At 32.7% G+C, this 24,297-nt stretch overlaps 1 protein-coding gene and 2 non-coding genes across 3 annotated transcripts; 2 read left to right on the plus strand and 1 right to left on the minus strand.

Annotated features, from left to right (window-relative positions):
• Positions 1 to 2,189: 2,189 nt before the first annotated feature.
• Positions 2,190 to 2,262, plus strand: TRNAK-UUU (transfer RNA lysine (anticodon UUU)). Its single transcript has one exon. It is a non-coding gene; the product is annotated as a tRNA-Lys (tRNA).
• An 8,561-nt stretch (positions 2,263 to 10,823) lies between these two features.
• Positions 10,824 to 17,489, minus strand: LOC132066619 (pectin acetylesterase 8-like). The gene is made up of 14 exons (XM_059459892.1): positions 17,304 to 17,489; positions 16,862 to 16,983; positions 16,162 to 16,244; positions 15,141 to 15,270; positions 14,978 to 15,057; positions 14,811 to 14,848; positions 13,734 to 13,794; positions 13,220 to 13,273; positions 13,056 to 13,133; positions 12,228 to 12,236; positions 12,159 to 12,193; positions 11,879 to 11,904; positions 11,444 to 11,589; positions 10,824 to 11,202 (listed from the first exon to the last, which is right to left on the minus strand). Exons 2-14 carry the CDS (start codon positions 16,980 to 16,982, stop codon positions 11,074 to 11,076), a joined length of 990 nt encoding a protein of 329 aa, XP_059315875.1. The 5' UTR covers position 16,983; positions 17,304 to 17,489; the 3' UTR covers positions 10,824 to 11,073.
• LOC132031512 (U6 spliceosomal RNA) lies at positions 15,988 to 16,092 on the plus strand. The gene has a single exon (XR_009408297.1). It is a non-coding gene; the product is annotated as a U6 spliceosomal RNA (small nuclear RNA).
• Positions 17,490 to 24,297: the final 6,808 nt, after the last annotated feature.

The raw sequence follows: 24,297 nt of genomic DNA on the forward strand, positions 1-24,297 counted from the left end.
ATTGCTGCTTCTGCTACACGAAGCACTAACAACAATAACATACCCAGTGTAATCCCACAAGTGGGGTCTGGAGAGGGTAGAGTGTACGCAAACTTACCCAACCTTGGCAGGTAGAGAGGTTGTTTCCGATAGACCATCAGAGACACGAAGCACTAACAGTGTTCTGATATGCGACAACACGGTTCACTGACTAGCTTTCCTTCAACGATTCATGTTAGCATTAGCATTACCATGTCATCAATTGCTTGTGACATGATTATTTTTGTGATATTTCTGAAAATATTCCTTTTTTTTTCCTGGTTTGGGAAGGGGGTGACTTTGAGTACTATTTGATTCTAATTGGATTACATCGTTATAATTTTCATCTTTTCTGTTGTGCAGGATTAATTACTGCTGGAATCAGTGTTTTAACCCTGGTATTATCCGAAACACTGGCTGCCATGCAGTTGATTTTTTTGTAAAACTTCATCAATTTCGAGAAGAATTGACCTTGCATATATTCATTTGTTTTAGGTTCGCTTAGATTTTTCTTTTCCTTTTCCTTTTTTTCTTCTACACCAATTATTTGTAGGTCCTTGGTCATTCATTATGCATAGATATTATAGCAGTGAGTACAATTAAACTTGAAGATAAGTTGCAATCTATTAGTGTAGAAACTCCCTTAAATACGTTGTTAGAAAAGTTCTATCGAAAATAGTTACTTGCTCAATATGATCAATTGTTTTGTTATGTAGTATCTTTGCAGTTAATACAAGTAATAAGGTAAATCCGTCAAGTTTTCTGGACTCAAATGGCAAATCTTACGTGACATTGCTATCTCAATAGTTTTTCATTCATTTTGAAGATCTTATATTTTTGCTTAATCTGCTAATTATGCAGTACCACTTAGGACATTAGATAGATTCTGAAACTGCTGATTAAGGACATTATATTGTTCACAACTAGAATTGTAAGGAGGGGAAGAAGACAACGGTCACAGTTTTATTTCATCAAGAAATACAACGTTGGCACTTGCAAACATTACTTTTAATTTCTTATTTTATCCTACTATAAGTTCTAAAAGTACTTTTGGTCCTTGTGAGAAGTCTCTTAGATTTTCCTTAAATTTTACCTATCAACATTGTGACAAAAAATGAAATGGAGGGAGTAATATCTCATCTGCACTCACCTCGAATCCTTCCTATTGGAGAAATTAATCCTTCGCATTTAAGTCTCTGTAACTTTAATTAAATCTCTGTAACTTTAATTTTGAGTTATCTGTTTGTGTGCATCTCGAATTGTATCATTTAGTTTGATTCATAGGTAAATACCAAAGTAAATCACCAAATCACGAACGTATCCAATAAAGTTACAATCAGATAATATTTCACTATAATAACCAAGTCTTTTTTAGAATCGGTTTTATCTTATGTTATATTATATTTTCTCTATAACAACATTCGCTATAGCAATCAAAATATATCTAGACAAACGGTGCTATTATAGAGGGGCTTGATTATAGTAAAATAAGATCTCGTGGGAGGATTTACAATTTTGTGAGTTTTGAATTCTAGCCCTTTTAAGTTATCAGATTCTAAATTAATAATTCGTACATATTAAATAAATCTTTAAAATAAATACAAGATTTGAACCAAAGCTATTGGGTTCTACCGAACCCCTATCTTTCGCTCTTCTTCCGCCACTGTAAGATCCTCATGTGTTGACTTGGTTTTCATTATTCGTTTGTCAACACTCGATAATAGTCCCTCCGCTTCAATTTATATTAAAAAAAATAAATTAGAAATGATTTAACTTAAGCTTCTATTGTATTCTTAATGAGGTGTTTTATATCTACATAAAAAAATTATATAATTTTAAAATATCGTGTCCAATCAATCTGTTTCGCATAAATTAGAGGAGCACACAGCGAAATCATGAAATGGATGATGACTTTTAAAAGTGCTAATTCCAGATTCTCGCTTTTTTCAGTCTTTTTCCTTCATTTTACCGCTCGTCTATAGAAGACCAAGATAACATAAAGAAGAAAAGACGAATGGTTCAAGTATCTAAACCCCCAAAAAAAAACAAAAAACAAAAAATAAGAATGGTTCAAAGTAAATGCTATTAGTAGCTTTTAGATGATGCATTAAGCCAACTCATTCTTCAGTTCAATAAAAGTATATGACTAAATCAAATAAACTGAACAAGCAGCCGTCTTAGCTCAGCTGGTAGAGCGCGTGGCTTTTAACCACGTGGTCGTGGGTTCGATTCCCACAGACGGCGCACACTCCTTTTTTGGCCTGAAACTCATTTTAAATTTATCAGCCAGGCTTCTGATTATATGATGAGTAGTTTCTCTACTCATGATCTGCCGGATGTGGGTTTGATCCCACAGACGCTGCAAACTCCTTTTTTGGGCCGAAACCCATTTTAAATTGATGGGTCAGGTCTCTGATTATATGATGAGCAGAGAAACTGTGATTTTCTCGTTTCAGATGTTGGTTTGATTCCCACAGACAGTTGGTTTGATTCCCACAGACGGCGCAAACTCCTTTCTTGGGCTGGAACTTATTTTAAATTTATGGATCAGGCCTCTGATTATATGATGAGTAGAGAAACTGTGGTTTTCTCGTTTTATGACCTGCCGGATTTGCTCTCCCAGGCGCAAAGGATCTATATATAAAATATAAAGCTAGGCATAAATAAGGTGATGTGATACCTCTCAATGGTCAAGAATTGTATTTATTTTTTTTGCTTCTTTTTTCAGGCTTTTTCCTTATTTTTTTATTTTTTTTCTCCTGATTTTATATGTCTTATTGACAACATTAGTTAAAGTTCAATAATTAATACCCCACTCTTCCTATTCCTTTTTCTGCCATTTCTCTTCTTTTTTCCACTAAACTCGGTTTAATACGTAGAATTTCAAAGCCAGTAACGTAGTAACGTACAGTCGTCCCCCTTAACTGCAATTTTCCCTTGTTGTTTTGATTCAATTCAATTTAATTTTTAGAAGGCCAAAAGCCACCACTCATCAAATGTTAACCGTTGTATGACTCAATTGAAAAATTAAAAGCCTCGTTAACTTGGTTGTGTTGGAAATTGGGGGAGGAGAAGCACTCTCAATCAATCAAATTCTCGGTTGAAGACAAGTGAGGCAATGATTCTTCTTTGTTCCACTCAACTTGGCTTACAAAAAAGGCTACATTTTTTCTTCTCAAACTACATGACTATAGTACCTAGATATTTATTGGACTATCCTAGCATGTACAGAGGCGGATCTAGGATTTGAAAGTGCCGGATGTCATAATTTTCTCAATTAATGTACATCTTGTTAGGAACATGTTGGGTCGGGTCCATCTCTTTTTAGTTTATTCGGATCAACTTAATAGGTCTTTTTTTATTTGCAAATATGAAAATTACATCTCAAAAATCAGGAAACGAACACAATTAACATCATAAATAAGGAATCACGCCCATTAACAACAAGGTAAAACCAACATTTTCACCAAGAGACTTGCATCTTTTATGTATATTAAAAAATGAACTTGCACATGTAAAATAACATCTTCAATAAGGAAATTACACCAATTAAATTAAGAAAAATAATAGAAAAACTCCTCAATAGGTAATTACACCCCATAAATAAATGTAGAATTAGATAAACTACAAGTTCTCAAAAATAAATCATAAATTTCATGTTTTTTCTAAGCAATGCTTGTGAAATTTCCATCACAATTTAAGTAGTAAAGTGATTTAAATTGATAACAATTATAGAATAGCACAATTTTTTATAATACATTCCCTCCGTCCATTTTTATTTGTCCACTATACTAAAAATATATGTCCACTTTTACTTGTAAGTTGTATAGTTTGAAAAATCGAGACATAATTTACCATTTTATACCTGTTTTGCCCTTATTATTAAGTACTCTAATTCATTTCTCGTTTTATTTATTGCTTAATAATAGTGTCCCAAGTCAAATATAGACAAGTAAACATGGACGGAGGGAGTAATAAACAAAAGAAATTATAAAAAATAAAAATAAATTGAATTTTGATCTCAATCCAAAATTCCCATTGAGACCCAAGTTTTTCGATTTAAATACTCACATATTTGATATTAAGAAAAATGCTTAATTTAAGGAATTTTGAAGTTACTATTTGTGTGTTCTCGCTAGAGATCACAGATAAAATAATAGAATAGAGGAAAGACAATATAAATAATAAAAAGATAAATAGAAAATTAGGAGAGCCGAAAAGGGAATTAGTAGTACAAAGGAACTAAAAAGCACAAAGAAAAACGGGAGTCGGAAATGTTCAAGATAGATTTAAACTTGTGTCTACCAGTCATGGCACATTTGTCTAATTTGCGACTGCGGGTGGCAGGATCAAATATTTAACCTAGCTTAAGCAAATTGTAACATAGATATATCAAAAATTTATCAATCTAGGGGATGCCATGCTACCCCCACCCCAAAGGGTGGATCCGATCCAGAGCATGTACCTAATCTTTTTTTTTTTTTTTTGTTACGCATGTACCTAATCTAGTACATGTATCATCATTTAATCATATTCATCCTCTTTTTTTCTTAAATACATGTATTCAACCATACATGTATCCTTACACTAAAATAGAAATACATGAACTAGCTAAATTCATGTATCACATAGATCAAAAAGTTTTTTTCTTCTTCAAAGGTAGGGTTCACATTTCAACACTCCCCCTTGAACCTTGTGGTTGAAATTCACAAAGTACTCTTCGACTTCTCAAATCTGGATTTCTGCCTCTTCCTCTTGAAGCGCCAGTAGCAAAGTTGTCTCTTATTCCTCCTCTTCTTCTTCTTCTTCGAGGAGTTTGAGTCGATCACAGCCTTGGCTTGTAAAGCTAGCTCAACACCATATTCGTTATGTGATCTCATCATTCTCCTAAAGATACTCATCTTCTCAAATTCTCTCATCTTCTGATTTCTAATTTTGCTTTAGAAGGCACATCATCAGTTTCATCAGAACTTTCCTCTTCAACACTACTCTTCCCCTTTGGAGATTTCTCAGTAATCAAGAGTAATTCTTCTTCATCATTTTCTCACTTATCATATTTATTGTAAAAACATTTTAGGTTCTACAACAATAGATAGTATTTTGGAAGCGTCCATCTCTTCGGGATTCACTTCATTAAATTCCTTCAAAGCTTGAGTTGTCAAATTCGACAACATGCTCTCTCATGTTTATAATCATAAACATCTTCATCTCGGGGTTCATAAAAAGAACCTTCTCTGACATCTCTTCATCAATCAGAGTGTGTATTTTCATATCCATCTTTCTCATGGCAGCAATATCATTCGCTACTTCTCTATTCAAGATTCTTCATCGTGCAAATACTTCAAACAAATACTTCATCAAGGTTGACACCTTTGTTGGGTTCCTTGCCCTAAAAAACATCCTTCGAAAGCTGTTGACTTTTGAAATTTTGGTAATTCCACACCTGCCAAAATAATTCCTTCAAGCTGATGCTTCTCTAGCACATCATTCTCAAAGCTATAGTAGTTAATCTCATTTATATTTATTCTCTCGAATTTGTTGAAAAATTCGATTCTCCACAGGTCCCTCGAGGCAACATGGCTCTGATACCAAATGTTGGAAAATTGGGGAGGAGAAGCACTCTCAATCACTCAAATTCTCGGTTGAAGACAAGTGAGGCAACGATTCTTCTTTGTTCCACTCAACTTGGCTTACAAAAAAGGCTACATTTTTTATTCTCATACTATATGATTATTGTACCTAGGTAATTATAGGACTATCCTAGCATGTACCTAATCTAGTACATGTATCATCATTTAATTATATTCATCCTCCTTTTTTCTTAAATACATGTATGCTTACACTAATATCCAAATACATGAACTAGCTAAATTCATGTATCACATAGATCAAAAAGCTTTTTTCTTCTTCCAAGGCAAGGTTCACATTTCAACAGGTTGTTATTAGTTCAATTATAATACAACAATTTCATAACTCATGGAAAAAATTCAGTAAAATTCGATTGGCACCTAAGGCAGCAAGGAATCATCACTGGAGGAGAAATCAAGCATGGTGAGAAATTCAAATGGTAAGAAGCTTCATGCTTGATTAGTCTTTTTTCTTTTCACTTGCTTTTGAGACTTGAAGGGCTTTTTGGCCATTATTGCTATATTGGTTGAAAATTTGTGGAAGTTTCACTTAATTTTATCATGTGCAACAAAAAATATTGCTTTGTAAGTTCTATATTTCAGTATTTTACTTTTGAAAATATTGTTTACCTTGCCGATATTCAATTTTTTATTTTGTTTGCGGCTAAAGAGGATTTTTTTTTTTTTTGGTGTGTAGCATTATACTCTTTATAATTTATGAATTCAGGGGATTTGGGACTACAACATTGCGATCTTGAAAGTCAACCTTTGTGCTTCTATCTCAGATGACAGATTTTTAGCGAAGCAAATGATGTGCATGTGGATTATGATTTTTTAGAAGTGTTGAGCATTTTGGAATGCACATTCTTTTCTTATGTGAATAACTTTTTATCTTCTTCTTATAGGAAAATATAAGTTTTCTTTAATGATGCTTTGGGGTTTAATTTCCAAATTGCATGATACCAAAATATATCAAGTTTTGTTTAATTGCCAAAGAAAGAAACACATGAACGCTCAGAGTGCTCTCCAAACATGTATATTAGTTAAACTATTTATTAGATATCAAGTTTTGTTTAATTGTCAAAGAAAGAAACACATGAACGCTCGGAGTGCTCTCCAAACATCTATATTAGTTAAACTAGTTATTAGATGTTTCAGCACTAAAGCCCGATCTCATCTTGTCATCGACTAAAAGTGGGATCCATTTCCATATAGAGTGAGAACCTTAAATTAGACTATGATTAATGTTGGACGCATGGCTCATTGGCTGCTCTTCCTCCCTCGAATTTTAATTGTTGACTACAAATTCGTTTTATATTATAACTAAAGGGAGTTAGGTTTATTCACAATTTCACTGCATGTGCATCGTTGCACGTATGGAATTTACTTAAATCTTGTACTTCCATATATTGTCTATGTGGTTCTCCACTAATTTTTGAATAATAATGAGTTTGATTTCATGAATGAATGTCGTATGTATATGAGCTGATACTAATACATTAAGAGATGTGCACATCCAGATTTTATTAGGGTTTAATACTTTTATATTATATGTTATGATCTGAGCAAATTTGTACTAATATCATTGAAGTGCAAACTAATATACTATTCTATTATACATATCAATGGAAAAGTAAGTGCACCAAATTTCATGACGAAATACTCTCGGAGATATTAGTTCAGTGTAGTATATTCAGTAACACTAATCAATACCACAAATTTTGGCATGATTGAGGAAAGTACAATTTGTTTTACTTTTTGTTCTTATCATGTGTTATTTTTTACCTTATCAGAAAAAAGATTAATGTATAAATTCAACAAGACTTGATATGACCGCGCGAAGGGCTGATAAATTTACTAGTTTATGTATTCGACTGGCTTTGTCCAATTTTGCTAGCTAAGCTCAATTTGGACAATTTTATCGTTGTCTTAGTTCTTGCAACTGGAACAATGTGGTGTTTGAAATATACAGGCCCGAATATCTGAAAATTGGACAAAAGGCCCCAATTTCCACTCAGGGTCTGGTATCCACTTTGAGGCCCCAACGAATCCGGATTTGCATTACGTAAGGTCATTAAAGGAGAAAGCACTCCCTACCAAAATTTGGGAAAAGGACACAGGCAATTTGCACGATTGTCCTTCATACAGACAGGTCTTTAATTTTTGTCCCTCAATTCGCTGATCTTTAATTTTTGCCCTTCGCTTAAAAAGGTGGCCGAAAATATCCCGAGGTTCTGGGTTCGAAACACAGTAGAGTCAAAAATAATAATATTTTCGCAAGGCATATGAAACCTATGCCTTTTCGAGCGAAGTTACATAGAACCTATGCCGGAGACGGCAGACTTTGCATTGTAAGGCAAACTTTTAGCCTTGCAATTTTTATTTTTATTTTTGAATGAGCAGGGGTTCGAACCCAGAACCTCAGGATATTTTCTGCAACATTTTTAAGCGAAGGGTAAAATTTAAAGACCAGCAATTTGAGGGGCAAAAATTAAATACCACCCCAAAAGAAAGACAATCCGAGCAAAAAAAATGAAAAGGACGCTACCTAGTAATTAGCAATTTGTTGGCCCATGTTTTGGCTTAATACCGCGATTAGGCCTTTCAGCCCAAACTATTCTCAGGCACTAGCCCAACAACCCATTTACTACAAAAAAATTCAGACTTTTGTGGCGACTAAAGTTGCAACAAAAGATCAAAATGTCGCCACTAAAGGTTCATCAATAAAAGATAGGATTTTTTGTGGCGATTTTAAGATCAGCCACTAAAGGTTCATCACAAAAAGATAGGACTTTTTTGTGGCGATTTTAAGATCAAAAATTCGCCACTAGAGGTTCACTACAAAAAGATCAGACCTTTTTGTGGCGACTAAAATAGCCACTAAAGGTCGATGAAAAAAAATTGATATTGAGCCTTCAAACAGTATCCTAAAACATATTCAATATGTGTTAATTAGTAAGTATACGTTTATTGAAGCTTCAAGAAATACCAAAAAACATGTTTAACATGTGTATAATTAGTAAATATACGTTGATTATACATTTATTAAATAGAAATTATACAACAATGATACATTTTTTAAACACATACCATAGGAATACATATTATATACAACAATGATACAGTTTCTATATATATGATATATTTTCTACACAACAATGATATAATTTCTATACATATACTGAAATTAGTTGAAAAAAGGCTAAAAATGGAATTATTTTAAAAAAAATTAAAGATGTCTTTTAAGCTTCTTGGGCCATCAGTAATCAATAGTTTGGGCGGGATGACTATTTGTGTCCTTTTCCCTCAAAATTTTCTTCATTCTGGGGTTCAAACTCGAGACCTCTGGTTAGTTATAACCCTTGGTGGTCCACAAGGCGGACTTGGTAAAAATTAATTAAAAGGTACTATACTTGATGTGTCGTGAAATTACGGCACATTCGATGGCAATTCCTTAGGCTTTTGTGACTCTTCAAGCACTTTTGGTGTTATTTTTCGTATGTTTGTGTTGATTTGTAGGATAACAAGATTCGGAGAGCATAATGAAGCAAAAAAAGCCAAAATGGAAGAAGCACGACCTGCGAGCCGCAGGTCACACATGAGAGACGCATGTGTTGCAGCAAGTGTGTGTAGAGATTTGTGAAATTTTGAAAAGTTTGGCTACAGCATCTGCGAGTAGCACCTGCGTCCACCTGCGAGGGACATCCAAGACCGCAGCTGCTGCAAGTCATTTATCTAAAATGCAAGACATGCGAGAGTTCTGTACAACATGCAGCTTGCAGGTTGCACATGTAACACGCAGACAGGCGTGCAGGGATATTTTTATCCACAAATTGTTCTCGTTTTGGAAGGCTATAAATACTCTCCTAGGGTTTTGTAAAAGATATTCCACACTTTATTTGTTGTCTTTTTGTAGAGGCTCATTGATTATTGGTTGTTGAAACTTTAAAGAGGAATCTTCCACTTTTGTTGTCTTCTTCCATTAACTTTGTAAGCTTTTATGAATACTTTATTTACCTTTGTCTTTTACCTAATGGAAATGAGTAGCTAAACCCATTAGTTACGGTTGTGGGACCAAATGTGTTAGTTATGTGATTGAGTTTCATATTTAAACCGCATCTTTATGTTAAGGATGCATCCTATCAACTTTTTATGCTTTAATGTCTCTTAATGGTTGCAAACATTATTTGTGCCTAAGTACTTTTACTTTGCTTGAGAAAGAAAGTGAAAGCTAGGAAAAGAGTTAGATAGCAAGGATTTGGGTCATTACATCCATCTAATAGCTTGAACTAGAGATAGGAAAGCTAACTTGAAACATTAATAGGTGTTCACATTTTCCACATTCTAAGGCTTGAAAAAGCTTAGGAATGATATTTATCAATTTGGTTAAGAGAGTTTTGATAAAGTTACGTAGCCCATATTTAGTTGCATCTAGACATTTAAAGAAGTTGAATTGAACCACAACCTTAGTCCCTTTATCAATAGTTCACATTCTATAACAACAACTCTTAGTCATTAATGATCAAATTTCAAACCAATCATTATTATATTCCCCCCTCTTGAAATACAGACTAATAGTCGAGCATTACACTTAGCAAGTATATTTATTCATTGTATTCTCTGTGGGATTCAACCCCAACCTTGTTGGATTCTATAGTTGATAACGATCACTTACTCCTACTATTAAAGGTGTAATTTAGGTGTATCAATACTTTATTTCAAGTAATGGTTTCACTCTGAAAGGAGAATTCTGTTCATTCAAGGTTATGGAAGTATTCAAGAGCATGCAGCAATGGTGAAAGGTGTGAAACAATAGTTTCTTCCTTATCCAGCAACAGCTCAAAAGCCTAGAAATTTCAAGAATATTGTTCCCTCCGTCCTAGTTTACTTGAAATTTTTTTTTGAAATTCAAACTATGTGAAATTTTGACCAATATTTTAGACCGTATTTTTTCATCATGTCGACATGAAAAATTACATCTAATACTTTTCATATAGTTTTAGAGTATCTTAAAGTTTATTTTAAAATATTGAATTGATCTAATCCAACTTTAATTTCAAAGATTAGTTAAATTAACTCTTGATAAATTGAGACTGGAGTAGCAGCATGCACCAAGAAAGTCTAATTAAGTTGATTTTTGATACTCTTTTTCAATTTTCTGAATTGTAAAGGATAGCATTAGCACTGTAATAAAAGCTTATTATTGACTTTTACATTATAACAAGATACATAAAATTTAACCTTAAAAAAAATGATACAAAACAGTTTCTCTTGGGGAAACCAAAGCACACAATTCTGTGCAGTGTTGGCTTTCCCTTATTATAACATACTTGATACACTCTTTAATTCCACATTTTTCTCTTTCGCCCTTTTGGAAAATCTGTAAGTCTCTGTATAACAATCTCACAGAAAAACTTTCATCAGTCATCTATATTATCCGACGAGCATCCGATTCAAAATTCCGGTTCTTGCAGGTCTTGTTGCAGGGGTAAGGACAGTCAATCGATTGGAATCGTTTTCTGTCATAATACCAGTCTCCAACTGCTTTGGCAATTGTCTGCATAATACAATTTTTTAGCAGTGTCAGTGGCTGTCACTGAAAAGAACTAGATTAACTACGTACTTCGTCGCTAACCATCGCAAAATTGCTCGTACCTAATAGAATTTTGTGATAATCTGTCGCCTAATAGAATTAGCGACAATTTTTGTTGCTTAGCTACAGTGTCCGTAGCTAATTCCAATTTTTTCAGAATGACAGAATAGACCTAACATCAAAATAGTTTTAGTTGATTACATACCGTGCCAGCTAATTTTGGCGAGTCGTCCCTTAGCCATGTCTCCTGTGTTCCAGTTTGACAATGTGCGTAACAGGAATTGATGTAATACCCTCTTGTCGAGGATGGGCCAAGTGAATTCAATGCTTTCAAGAACTCCGTCCTAAAAGCTGAGAAATAACTCCATGTATTAGACACAAAGAGCAAAGGATATGCTTTATAAGGAAACCAACTTTTCCGTTTGTATCTTTCTAAATGAACATATTCCATATAATACAGTGTCTTCAGGCTTACTACAACTAGTTATTTTAATTCAACAAAGGACGGTCTGATTCCATTGTTTGTCATTTTTTCTGATCAAATGTTGGTTATAGAGAACATTAATATAACATAACATATAAGATTGGATTCCCGTGAATGATGTTATAGTGACATGTTAACGAATTAAACAGTGTTAACCTTGTATGGTTTGGAGCTGAGCAGATGATGGCCATTTCAATGGTGTTGTTTACTCTGATACTGTCAGTGTTTTTCAAAGTGGTTTTCCTTTACCAGCACATAGGTGCTCTAAATTCCTAGGACCGAATCTTTCTGGCCATTGTCAACATTTTAACGTATTGAAGAAGACCCTCTATTTTTCTGTTCGTTGTGAAAGCCTGGAAAACATGGTTAGACAGCTTTGTATATTATCAATATATATAAACATAACTTTGAGATGATTTTTTGGAGCTGAGCGGACGAGCATTTCAATATGTCAAGCTTGCAGTTATGCCAAGTTCCAACAAAATGTTGATTTTTAATCTAAAATATTCTTTATCTGAAAATTTTAAGAACAATAAATAAGCAAAAATCGACGACTTGTAAAGAAAGATCGGCCTCATATATATATATATATATATATATATATATATGTACATACATAGTGTATTGATATATAACATGAGTACATGACTTCGTTATAATGAAGACTAAATCTTGATGCAGCTGGTACCAAATAACAAAAAATTAACGTGATTTTGGGATAATAAAGAATAAATTTGATGCAGCTTTAACCGAATAACAACATATTAGTAATTCTTTAGGCTGAATACATCGACAACTCCTTAAATCTGTTAGTAGATTTCATTTAGACACTCGAACTGCGGCATGCTGCAATCGAGCACCTGAAATTATACACATGAAATTTATTGATTCAACCCGTTTTAACTTTTAATCAATCGGAATATGAAATTTTCTGACATGATATTGACTCTTGTGTTTCCTTTATATTTTGCTCTGATCATCTCAATATATATAAGACATCATAGGACAGTTAACAGAGACCTAGATTCGTAGAACAGAGGAAGCAATTCACATTAAGCATAACTTGCAAAGAGCTAGTTGGTAAAAACATAGAGAACTTGGCCGAAAGCAAAGTCCATATTGAGTATTTCGCCCCAGAAAACAAAAATGATTATAAGAATATCACAGTATTGCATAGTATTGCTGACATCGGACTTTCTTAGATCTATTATCTCCTCCTTTCAGGTACAGCTTTAGACAAGGATGTCTCATTTTTTCAAACACATCAAAGAGAATGGAAAATATTCAAATTTGATATAGACCAACAAAAAAAAAAATTGAGAAATGCACTGACCTGCCAGGAATCATAGGCTGCATTTACTAGGAAAAGTGGCGTCTTGATTTGTTGCGCAACATTTTGTGGGAAAAAACACTGCAACATAATTGTGGTGCTTTCACATAAGATGATGCATCAAATAAGGGAGGAAAATATATTTTTGTGAAATTAACTGCTCTTACCAATCCTGGTTTCAGTCTTGAGGTACACGATTGAGGTAAATTCTTCGCGGAACCCTGAATCCAAGATAACGTAACACACTGAGGACGAGTAAAATTGAATCTATACAACTTTCTTAGTGACTTTACTGTTACATGCATTTTTCATTCATTATTCATATCCTAAATTTATAGTTCCCTGTAGGTCCGAGAGTAAATTTTGGGCATCCATTACTCAAATGATCACACTTAACTATTCGAAACTATCTAGTAAAATCATGTTTCTCTTGATAGTAATAGAAAAGTCACTTAACTACGCCTATATCACTTAGAAGGTCACTCAACCAAATTTCTCAAACTTTTGATGGCCAAATACCTATTTTATCTTCTAAATTATCAATGTTTTGAGTAAGGTACTCTAAATTTTGTATGTAATAACCAGAAGAATATGCGATAGAGCATGGCAGTAAATTGTGAAACTAGCTATATCACAAAGCATAAAGGAAGAATCATGAGGAAGAGGTTAAAGTAAACATACATGTGTGTTGACAACTTCACCGTAGTACTGTTCGATATGAGAGGTACCTGCAACAGTCTTCCTGCAACAGAGAACCAAATATTTTAGGGCTTTTTTCATTTTTGGCCCGTTGGCCGAAATAATTACGGGCGCTAGCCAAAATATACAAAATCTATACACTGATTATGTATATTTAGGTAGATTGGATGTATATATTAAGTAGACAATATGTATATTTATACTTTACAAAACATATATATTTGTTCGCTATTATTCTTTTGAGCGGTCCAAAAATGTAATTATCTCAATTTTACTAGTCGCAAATCGGAAATCTAAATTTCTCGCTGATTTTTGGGTGCCAATGTTATCAAAGAACATATATTTGTTAACTTTGATAAAGAAACCAGCATCGGAAAGACAAAACTTAGTTGGCAGGATATTTGTCACAATGTAGAACAAAGCAGCCAAACTATTTTTGACCGAACATCCCGCCAGAAAAGCCTGCCATGAGAAAAAATTCTTTCTGTCAACAACTAAAAATGTGGGATCATCTTATCCAATTTTTTAAAGAAACGCAAGACTTTTGAAATTTGTGGTCTAAAACAAACCTTGACACTTGTTGAGATAAATCATTTAAAAGAACAGAAGAGAAATTTTAAATTGTTAAAGAAACCAATTATAGAAAGATTTAACTTTAGGACAAACGGTGGCAGGAGACCTTTAAATAAATGTCACGGAATGAATAGATTGATGCATCGTACATTCTGACCAGCCTTCATCCCTTTTGCCAAGAATAGCCTCCATAACAGCTAAAAAAATCCTTGTCAACAACTAAATTATGTGTTTTCTGACATAATTCAACATGTCCATCAGAATCCATGAAAATAATTCATGTCTGTTAAATAATTGATGAATTGCCTATTTGGTCAAACTTTCAAAATTTGTTTAATTTGGAAAGTGCTTTTCGAAATAGTACTTTTGAAGAGTAGCAGTTCGTGTTTGACTATCAATTTGGAAAACACTTTTGTCAATATTCTAGCAGTAATTTATGATTGGCTAGGTCCATTCTGAAAAAGCTTTTTTCCTTTTTATTTTTAAAAAAAAATCCTGGCTCCTCTGTAGTATACTTTTGTTTTCTGACATAATTCAACATGTCCATTAAGAATAAATGAAAATAATTCAAGTCTATATATGTGAAATTACGATACTAGGACAGCTTGTCATTTATATCAAATCAATGATTATATTATGAAACATAAAATTACCGGATCAACTGCTTGAACATCACCAGTAAAGGATGCTCCATCACAATATCTAATTCTAATTCTGTTCCAGTTGTAAAAGTCTACAATTTCCAAAACACAGTTAATCAGAAGGGTATAAAAAAAGGGCATGAAAACAATGTATATGACAAGAGTGAAACTTCACCTGGATTAAACTTAGCCTTGTTGCTCAAAATCCCGGAAAAAGACACTGTCTTTGCCATGAGTTTAGATGATCCCAATCGTGTTTTTGCACGGGCAAGGCAAGTCGTGGCATTGTTGCACCATGCTCCTCCCTGAAAATTCCAAAGTAAAAGGATGAATTCAAATGTAAACTGATTTAGGCGTTCTATCATTTTATAATTGTCAAGGAATTCACTCAAAATGTGTTCAAATTCTTGTAAGTTATAGTCCTCCAAGCAACCAATTTTGTGACATTATTTCGATCAGAAACCAAATAATCCAACTTTTAACTGTTTTTTCATTGGTCATTTTGTTGTTAATCAAAGCAAATAGCTCTTTTTTCTTATAATAGAAGTATCTTTTTTCTCTTTTTTCAAGAATTTTAAAAGGGAAAAGGTTAACAATTGGTTTGAAATAAGATAGAGAAAAATGGCCAAATGGCCCCCCCAACGTTTGACCGAAATCCTAACTACACATTTTATCTTTGCGGGGGTCCCGTTACCCCCTTAAACTACTTTCAAATGGAATATATTGCTCCCTGACCGCTGATGTAGCAAAGAGAAGAGTTGATGTGGCAAATACACATTTTGGGTAAGAATTTCATACTTATTTTATAGGTAAGAATTTCATACTTTTTTTATAGGTAAGAATTTCATATTAATCTTTGGTTTTCAATGAAACACTATTGATTTTTGGTAGCTTTTGAATGATGGGTTTCTATTGTTTCCTCTATTTAGAGATTTACTGGTGGAAAAATGGTGGAAGGTGATGGAGAGAAGAAGAATGAGGCTCATTTGGCCATTTTTTAAAATAAGATATGAACCTAGAAATCTTAACACGTCAGGAACATTGGATAAAATTTGAATGATACTGAGAAAATTAGCATGGCCCTTGCAAAGGTGATACGAACAAATCGAGAAATGATCCAAATATACTCATCAAAAAAAGGGACATATCAATAGTATATTTTGTGAAGGATATCTATGGTGCATTAAGAGACAAACCTCAAGTTGGATAAACCAATTGTTAACTCCTGCTCCAAATCCTTTATCAAAATGGTATGCTGGCGGACTCCCATCCAAACATACTGCAAACACAACATTGACATACAATAATGAACATATTTTTACATTCTTGATTTTTTTTTTCTCAAATCAGTGGCGGATTCAGGATTTAAACGTCGTCAATTCTAAGTTGAAACTATAAGTTCTAAAATATATATTTAACTCCATCTATACTTTTTTTTTCCACATAAACCTACATAAAGTTCGAATCAGACACAACTTTTACATTGGATCCAGGGGTGGAGCTACAGTTCTGCTTATGAGTTCGGATTTCCTTTGGCTTGTGTGAAAAATTCACTTATAAATAATTTATTTAGAACTCAATAAGCTGTCTTTTCTAGAATTTAGAACTCTCAAAAGTTTGCCTCCACCTCTGAGGGGCCGGAGGGAGAGTATTAGTTACGGTCGGACGAATCAAGTAACTTTTGTTTGGACCATATATTTGTTTTAGGAAATCAATTGAATATTGAAAAATATTTAATTACAAACCAGTAACTATGACAACTCTGAGTTAGGTGGTAATATCAGAATTTATAAACTCTAAATTCTAGCTCCGTCTCTGATCGGATCCGCCAGTGCTCAGAGTTATGGTCAAAAAAAAAAAAAAAAGATAATCACTTTGATTCAAATAAAATCTTACCAGCTCCTTTTGCTACTGCACTCTGTAGATAAGTAATATCAACTGGGTGTCCTTCAGTAATAATCAATATAAGCAAAGTTATTATTGCACGTAGCCATAGTTGCATTGCCCCTTTTACCATTCTGCATATTAATTATGTGAAAAAATACAATCAATATAACTGACCAAAAAAAAAAAAAAAAAAAAAAGAGAGAGTACAGAAAGCTGCTAAAAATTGAAAAAACAAAGTGAAACCAAGAAAAGAAAACATCTCATTTTTAGAAAGATCCATAACTTCACTTAAAATGCTTCCTATACTTCCAATTTTAGCAAGTAATAAATTTATGCTTACAAGATTTCATTCCTTAACAATTAATGCTAAAAGAATAATCAAACAAACCCATTTCAGGACCAACAAAAATTTACTAAATACAGAATATGATATATCACTTCAATATAGTACCTGGAATAGCAAAGATTTTGAAGAAAAACAATCTCAAAATCTGATTATTTTGTTTGAATTTTGCAGTATAAATCTAGCTGTGTATTTTGTGTTTGGAGCTAAAACAGGGGTCCAAAAAAGCAATTGCTAGTTGAGACTTGAGAGCAGAAGCATATATTTATACTGAAAAGCAAAAAAAAAAAAAAAAAAAAAACAGTGACGTTGTCAAATTTTTATTGATGTAATTTAATGTGTTATATTAATTTACTGTAATTTCAACATGATTTTGTAACATTTAGAGTTACTGAAGTTGTCTATTCTTGAAGAATTCTTATGAAGATTCTGAAAAACTTATCCAATAATATTGTCTGTTTAGTACTTTTCAAAAAATATATTTTGAAAGCTTCTTTAAAATTTTCTTTTACTAGTAAAGAAGTATTAGATCTTACAACATCAATTACTTAGCTGTTAAGAGATGATAACATATTTTATTTTCATGATTATAAATTTCAAATTTTAAGATTTATCTGTGGAAATTCTTTGAGTAATTTAACACTAAGGAAACTGGGGCGGATCTAGGTGTTCATGGAATATCCAGTAACTTTTATACAGATCCCGTATATTCAGATATTAAGGGCTCGTTTGGTTAGAAATCAAGTTATCCGGGGATTAGTCTAGTTATTTTGGAATTTTTATTCCATCCTCAATGTGGGATAAAAATAACACTTAATCCCGAGATAACTAATCCCGTGATTTTATTCCAACTAAACGTGATAAGCGCTAAGACTAAATTTTTATTAAAACTATTTTTTTTATTCACCGTACCAAACGACCCCTAAGATATCAACTAAACATTTATAAATATTTCATTATGAATCCATTTATTATTGTATATTAACTTGAGATTCACATGAAACTCATAAACTTTAAATATTTAATTTGACTCTGACTGAAAAAATTATTTATACTGATGATGTATAAAACTTCATATGTGAATACTAATTTAAAACGAATCATTGAATATACAAAATCTATTCTCTTTTTTTATGTAGAAACAAAAATCTTAACTTTAATAATAATGTTGATGAGATGTCACAAAAACTCACTTATCAAAAGAAAAAATACATCTTAGCATGAGTTTATTCATTTATGTATTGCAGAACAAAAATCTTTTCCAAAAGTCTTTTATTTTATTTATTTATTATTATTATTATTATTATTATTATTATTATTATTTTTGTTATCCAAAGCATCCAATTACTCTATGGAGACGAAACCAAACTTAGACTGTTCTTTTTTAATCTTTTCCAAGAAGAATAAAGTGCTTTTGGTGGTAGGACTTTTCAATATCAGAGTAAAGAAAGAAAATTAAATTATTAAAAAAAGACAGCTGCCAACACACATTCCCTTAAGACATTTTCTTTAAGGTGATTTGTGTACTTTTGTTAAAGTAAAAGGTTACGTGGACCCATGTATTATCCATATACGCGTGAACTAATTTCCGGTTAAATTACTGTCGTCAAATCAAATCATGTCACATAAAGTTGAATTCGATGAAATTTACGAATCGTTCAGTAGGATGTACTAAAAAAAAGTAAAATTTTCTCAAATAAATACCTTTTACTGCTTGTAACAAGCCTATAACTACAAAGCTTCATTATTTACAAGAATTTCGGTTTTTTTTCTATATTTAGGTTAAGACGTGATAAATATAGCCAAAATACGTACTCAAATACACGGAACTTAAGGAGCAAATAATGTCTCTATTTAAGGAAAAAAAATCTTTTTCAAACTAAACAGAAATCTGTTTTTAATGCTTCATAAATCACGCAAATCTCATTCTCTTCCATATCTAATCACATATCTGATTCAACATCTAATCATTCACATGAAATTTGAATTCAAAAACTCTCTTCATATTTTTCCCCAAAATATAACTAAAAAAAATCTCTTTTTAATGTTGCATAAATCACGCAAAGCTTGATTTGTTCATCAACCGAATTGCATAGTGACAAGTTGAGATTGTTTCTTGATCTGCTATGACCATCGGTTTTGTGTTCATATTAAAAATATTCAATGAAATTACATTATTAAAAATCAAAATGTTCGTTACAAAAAATATTAGTTATTGAGTGCAAAAAATTTGATATTGAATATTATTTAGTAACTTTAATAAGATGGGAAAACTTGACTCCATAAAAAAACTTTAATTCCTAAGGGTGGCTTTTGATTCACCGTATTTTATCCGTATTATGATTGTATTTTTGATGTATTCTAATTGATCCGTAAGATTTGAATCGTAATGAATATATTTACAATATATTTCACTTGTATTTTGTATGTATTTTAGAAGTATTAAAATTGTTCTTTAATTTTTGAAGTATATTGTATAGAAAATGGATTTTATGGTTCAATAATGAATTCAAGTGTACCATGAATATATAGAGAAAATGCATAGAACTCTTCTTAGTTCATCAATAAAATATAGTGAAAACATGTAGGAAATACAAACTTGGTATTGAAATGCACTTTGTAATTTTTTAGCAGTAACTATACAAGAAAAATATAAATGTAATAAAAACAAAATTCAAATCTACGATTAGACCATACAACAAGCGGGATCATTACCAAAATACATAAAACTTCTTCAAAAATCTTCATAAAAATAGTGTCGCAACAGTGATGTTATACATCAAAAAAAAAAAATTGGAGAAAAAAAAAAAAAAGCTTAAAACATAAATGTTGTCTACAAATCTACTCATGAACATGTTACCCTATTTTAACCTAATCAAAATAGTTTCTAAACATCCCGGTAATTCAGTTAATTAAAATTAAGAATGCCACCTAATTATTATGATGAATTAGGGCACCTAAGGTAATTAAAGTAATTATCTAAAGTTGATTTGTTTTAAAGTCTGCGAAACCAAAAGATCTAGGTGGGGGTTCAACTAACCTAAAGGGAAGGTATTAGGCATCCTCTAAGTTCCATTAATAATGGTTAATCCGACCGGACTTAGAGTTAATTAATTAGGCTAAGTATAAGTGTAATATTATAGAAAATAAAATGGTTTATAAATACTTGTTAAGGTTATAGAAATATAGTGGGGCTATTAAAATAAGATTTATAGAAAATTATAAATAAAAAGAAAGAGTATAATGATGTTGTTTAAATAATACCCGTAAATATTACTAAGGTTTTTTAAAAAATGCAATTTTGAGTAAAGCTTGTACCAAATGTAATAATCTTACGTAAAAGAAAACTTTAGATGCCAAAATCAAACTTATAAATGCTACTAAGGCTTTAGCTAAAAAAATGCTATTTAAAGTAAGATTTACATAAAATATATAAGTAGAAGAAAATGAAATTTATGTAGCGTTTTAGTAAATATCTGACATAATTCAAATGACGAGATATTAATTGATTTTTGCATTTCTAGTAGCATAAAAAAAATAGCTGATGAGGATTTTTATTAACTACTCTTTAAGAATGTGCATAATTAATTCAAAACTTAGGGAGTTTACTTATAAAATATATTTGATTTTATGTTTGTGTATTAGTGATGTTTCGAAATTTCTAAGATAGTAAAAGTGGATCATGATTCTTTAGCCCAAAATGTGTGGCCATGTTATTTTTTAGAAATCCATTGTTCTAAGAAAGATAGATATTAGGAGTATTATAAATGACTTTAATATAAAAAGAAGAATATGAAACTTATAGAATTAATTATCGGTTTTCCTTAACTTAACTACCCATCATTAACTAAATTCCACTAATTCGCTAAAGTTCATCCAAATTAACAAAACAAAAGCGTTAGTCACACGACATAAATTTAATGCACAAAAACGAATGAAAATATAAGAGCAAAGGAGTTAAATGGGCTCAGCCCATTTTAGAACTTGCTGTGACCAGGCTGCTGTTGGGCCTTGGCCCAGTCACTTTTGACTGCTGTGGCTGTTTACTGTTGTTGCCTATTGGGCTTGGCCCAGATTTTGTTTTCCCCTTTCTCTTTGCTGCGGACAGGGAGGGGCTGGAACAGAGAGGACTGATTTCGTTGGGCTTCTAGCCCAACACCGAATTCGGGAGAATAGCGAGTCCCTCGGACTCGTATGCGGTGATCATGCATGAAATAGAAAGAAAAGGATTAATGTGCAATCAATAAATAAATTTAAACATATATAATGTAAGCTTCAAGACAAACCAACAGATCATGTATTCTTTGTGTATATCTAGGCCATATGATTTTAAAGAGGGCCTCAAACATCTTCAACATGTCACACAGACCTTGCTGCCTATGCTCTAATGCACTTATCATACGTTTAGTTTACTTGGTAAGTAAATTTTAATATGTTCAATCAAATGGATCATCCAAATTTCAATTAATCAATGATGATGCTTCCTATACATTACACGGTTGCAGTCGCTAGCAGCAAACAAGTTGAGGCAAGGAGGTGTCATTGTGACAAGTACTTAATGCTGAGATCATAAGTATTTAGTGCAATTAGTTAAGTGCATACAAACAGGGGAACTAGGCAAATAAGGCTAAGTTCCATCCTTAATAAGATTTAGATAGTTTTATGGGAGGATGACATATTCACAGTTTCATACGATGTGTTTGAGACAGACGCTTTAAGAGCAAATAGACATATGCAAGTACAGGAAGAGAGATAAAATAGGTAGGAAAATGCCTTAGTCATGCACAAATCCAAACACAGAATTATACATACAGTTCGGACAAATGAACCTTCAATTAGACACATATACATTCAGGGCACAATCATGATAACTCTGCAATCTAGAACACAACCTAGGCCTCATACTTGTTTCAAATCACACATGTAGATGGTATTCAGACAAAAGAAAACCTCTTCAACATATCTAACAGGTTCAGAACACAAGATTCTCATTCATAGACAAACAACACTGCATAGTTCCATCGCATGTAAGGCATTCTGAGAAAGTGAAGGGTCTATATAAAAACTAGCCTTAGTACCAAGACATCACAAAGTTTCGGATATCCGGCTCCACTAAATCAAGTTCTACATTTAGGATGGATCTGGGGGCTTTGCAAAGGGGTAGCATTACATTTACGGAACTAAAGAGATGAACTTAAGCAAAGAGATTATACACACAGGTCATGGAAGACATCACCATTTATTTTGAGATGCAGCAGGGTCTAATGCAAACTTAAATACAGATATGCAAAGTTTCATAGGGAAAGAACAGAGTTTGAGGTATGCCATGTTTGATTTACAAAAGCGGTCATGCCATTTTTAGACTTTTAAACATGTACTCAAATCAATAGAAATCATTTCCTCTTGAAATAGAGTAGGCTGAGTCACATTTCTTACACAGGCTGACACACACATATTAAAATTGGCAGAACAGAGGCATTTAAGGATATAACTGATCATGCTTCACACTTAAAGGCATGCTTCTACTTCAAAATGTGTCATGCATCTTCCAACAGGTATAACAGTGATCTTAATCAACGCATGAAAATGGAATAAGCATTTTGGACTGCCTCTAATGCATCAGAGATCACAAGTCATTCCAATAACACAGAGACAACACAAGGAGAGTGTTTATTGAAGAAACTAAGACTCATATATTCAGTATTAACACCTCTTTATCAGTTTTGTACTGAAGCTAAGTGAAGATAAGTTTAAAATAAGTGGGCTGGAATCTTAAATAGTTTCTCAAATTCATTTGCATATAAAGGCTTCATATCCAACTAATATATAAGGATACATGATTCACAAATCAGTTTAAAACAGGCAATCAGAAGTTGGTTTAATCCCAAATAAGCTTATATCATCTTGAAGCACACTAAAATTAGAGTTCAAGTCATAGTATCTAAACAAACAGATCTGTAGAGAATACCAGCAGCACACTAACATGATTTAGACTAAACTAGGCATGTTATACGTAGTCAAATGGCCATATCTCTAAACTAACATAAGATTGAACCAGGTTAAGCACGTAGAACATGACTAGGCAACTACAGAATAACATATGACTAAATAAAACCAAAGCATGATTAAATAGCTACAAATCCAAACTGAACACATGATTAACGAACTACAACTCTAGACTAATCAAATGATTGACTAAGACATGATTAACAAGCTACAAATCTTAGCTAGCTACTAACTCAAGCAGGACTAACAACTACGAACTTAAACTAATCACATAATTAACTAATTTAGACAGTTATAACTCTAAACTAATCACAAAATTAACAGAATACACAAACAACAACAACAAACAAACACTTACATAACTAAAAATGGAAAGAAAGATTACCTTTCTTGGGCGCAGTGAACAAAGGCGTTGAGGCCTCGGATCTATGCTCGACTTCCAAAGTAACAGTCGAATTGATACGAATAAGTAAACTAATACTCCAAAATGAGTGTTTCAAGGTATAGTGATTGAAAATGTATTTCAAGTGGGTTTTAGGCGACTGAAGGTACTCTAACAGAGCAGAGTCCTAACAAGTTTAGATTTAGAATAAATAACGAGAAAAATAGGAAAATCCCCCCCTTTCTGACTGAAGAAGCGATTATTTATAGGCTTAAGGCTAGGGTTTCGATTTGGATTGGGCGGGATTTTTTGAAATCCAAATTCGAAAATGAGTCGAAAATCTTGCTAATCCGAACGTTGGGGCTTCAACCACGTGATTTGCTTCGGATTTATGCCCGAAGTGGACCGAATTCCTCTGATCTTTGAGGATTTCGTATGTTTTGGAGCTAAAAAAAAAAAATCTTTCTCTGTCAACGACAGCAACATAGGGACGTTTTTCTTGTATGGAAATGGGTAGACAAAGCTGTGTAAGATAAAAAGGGTTCTGAAATTTCATTAAAAATGGAGAAAGATGAAGAAGATGACGAGGAGAGGAGAGAGAGTAGAGAGAGAGGGAGAGAAGCTGCGGCTGTGAAAGAAAAGAGAAGAGATTAGGGAAAAAAGGATTATGGGCCGGGTCGGTGTTGAGAGGTGTTGGGCTGGTCGGGTAATTGA

Source organism: Lycium ferocissimum, chromosome 1, assembly GCF_029784015.1.
Source record: "Lycium ferocissimum isolate CSIRO_LF1 chromosome 1, AGI_CSIRO_Lferr_CH_V1, whole genome shotgun sequence".
Taxonomy (NCBI): domain Eukaryota; kingdom Viridiplantae; phylum Streptophyta; class Magnoliopsida; order Solanales; family Solanaceae; genus Lycium; species Lycium ferocissimum.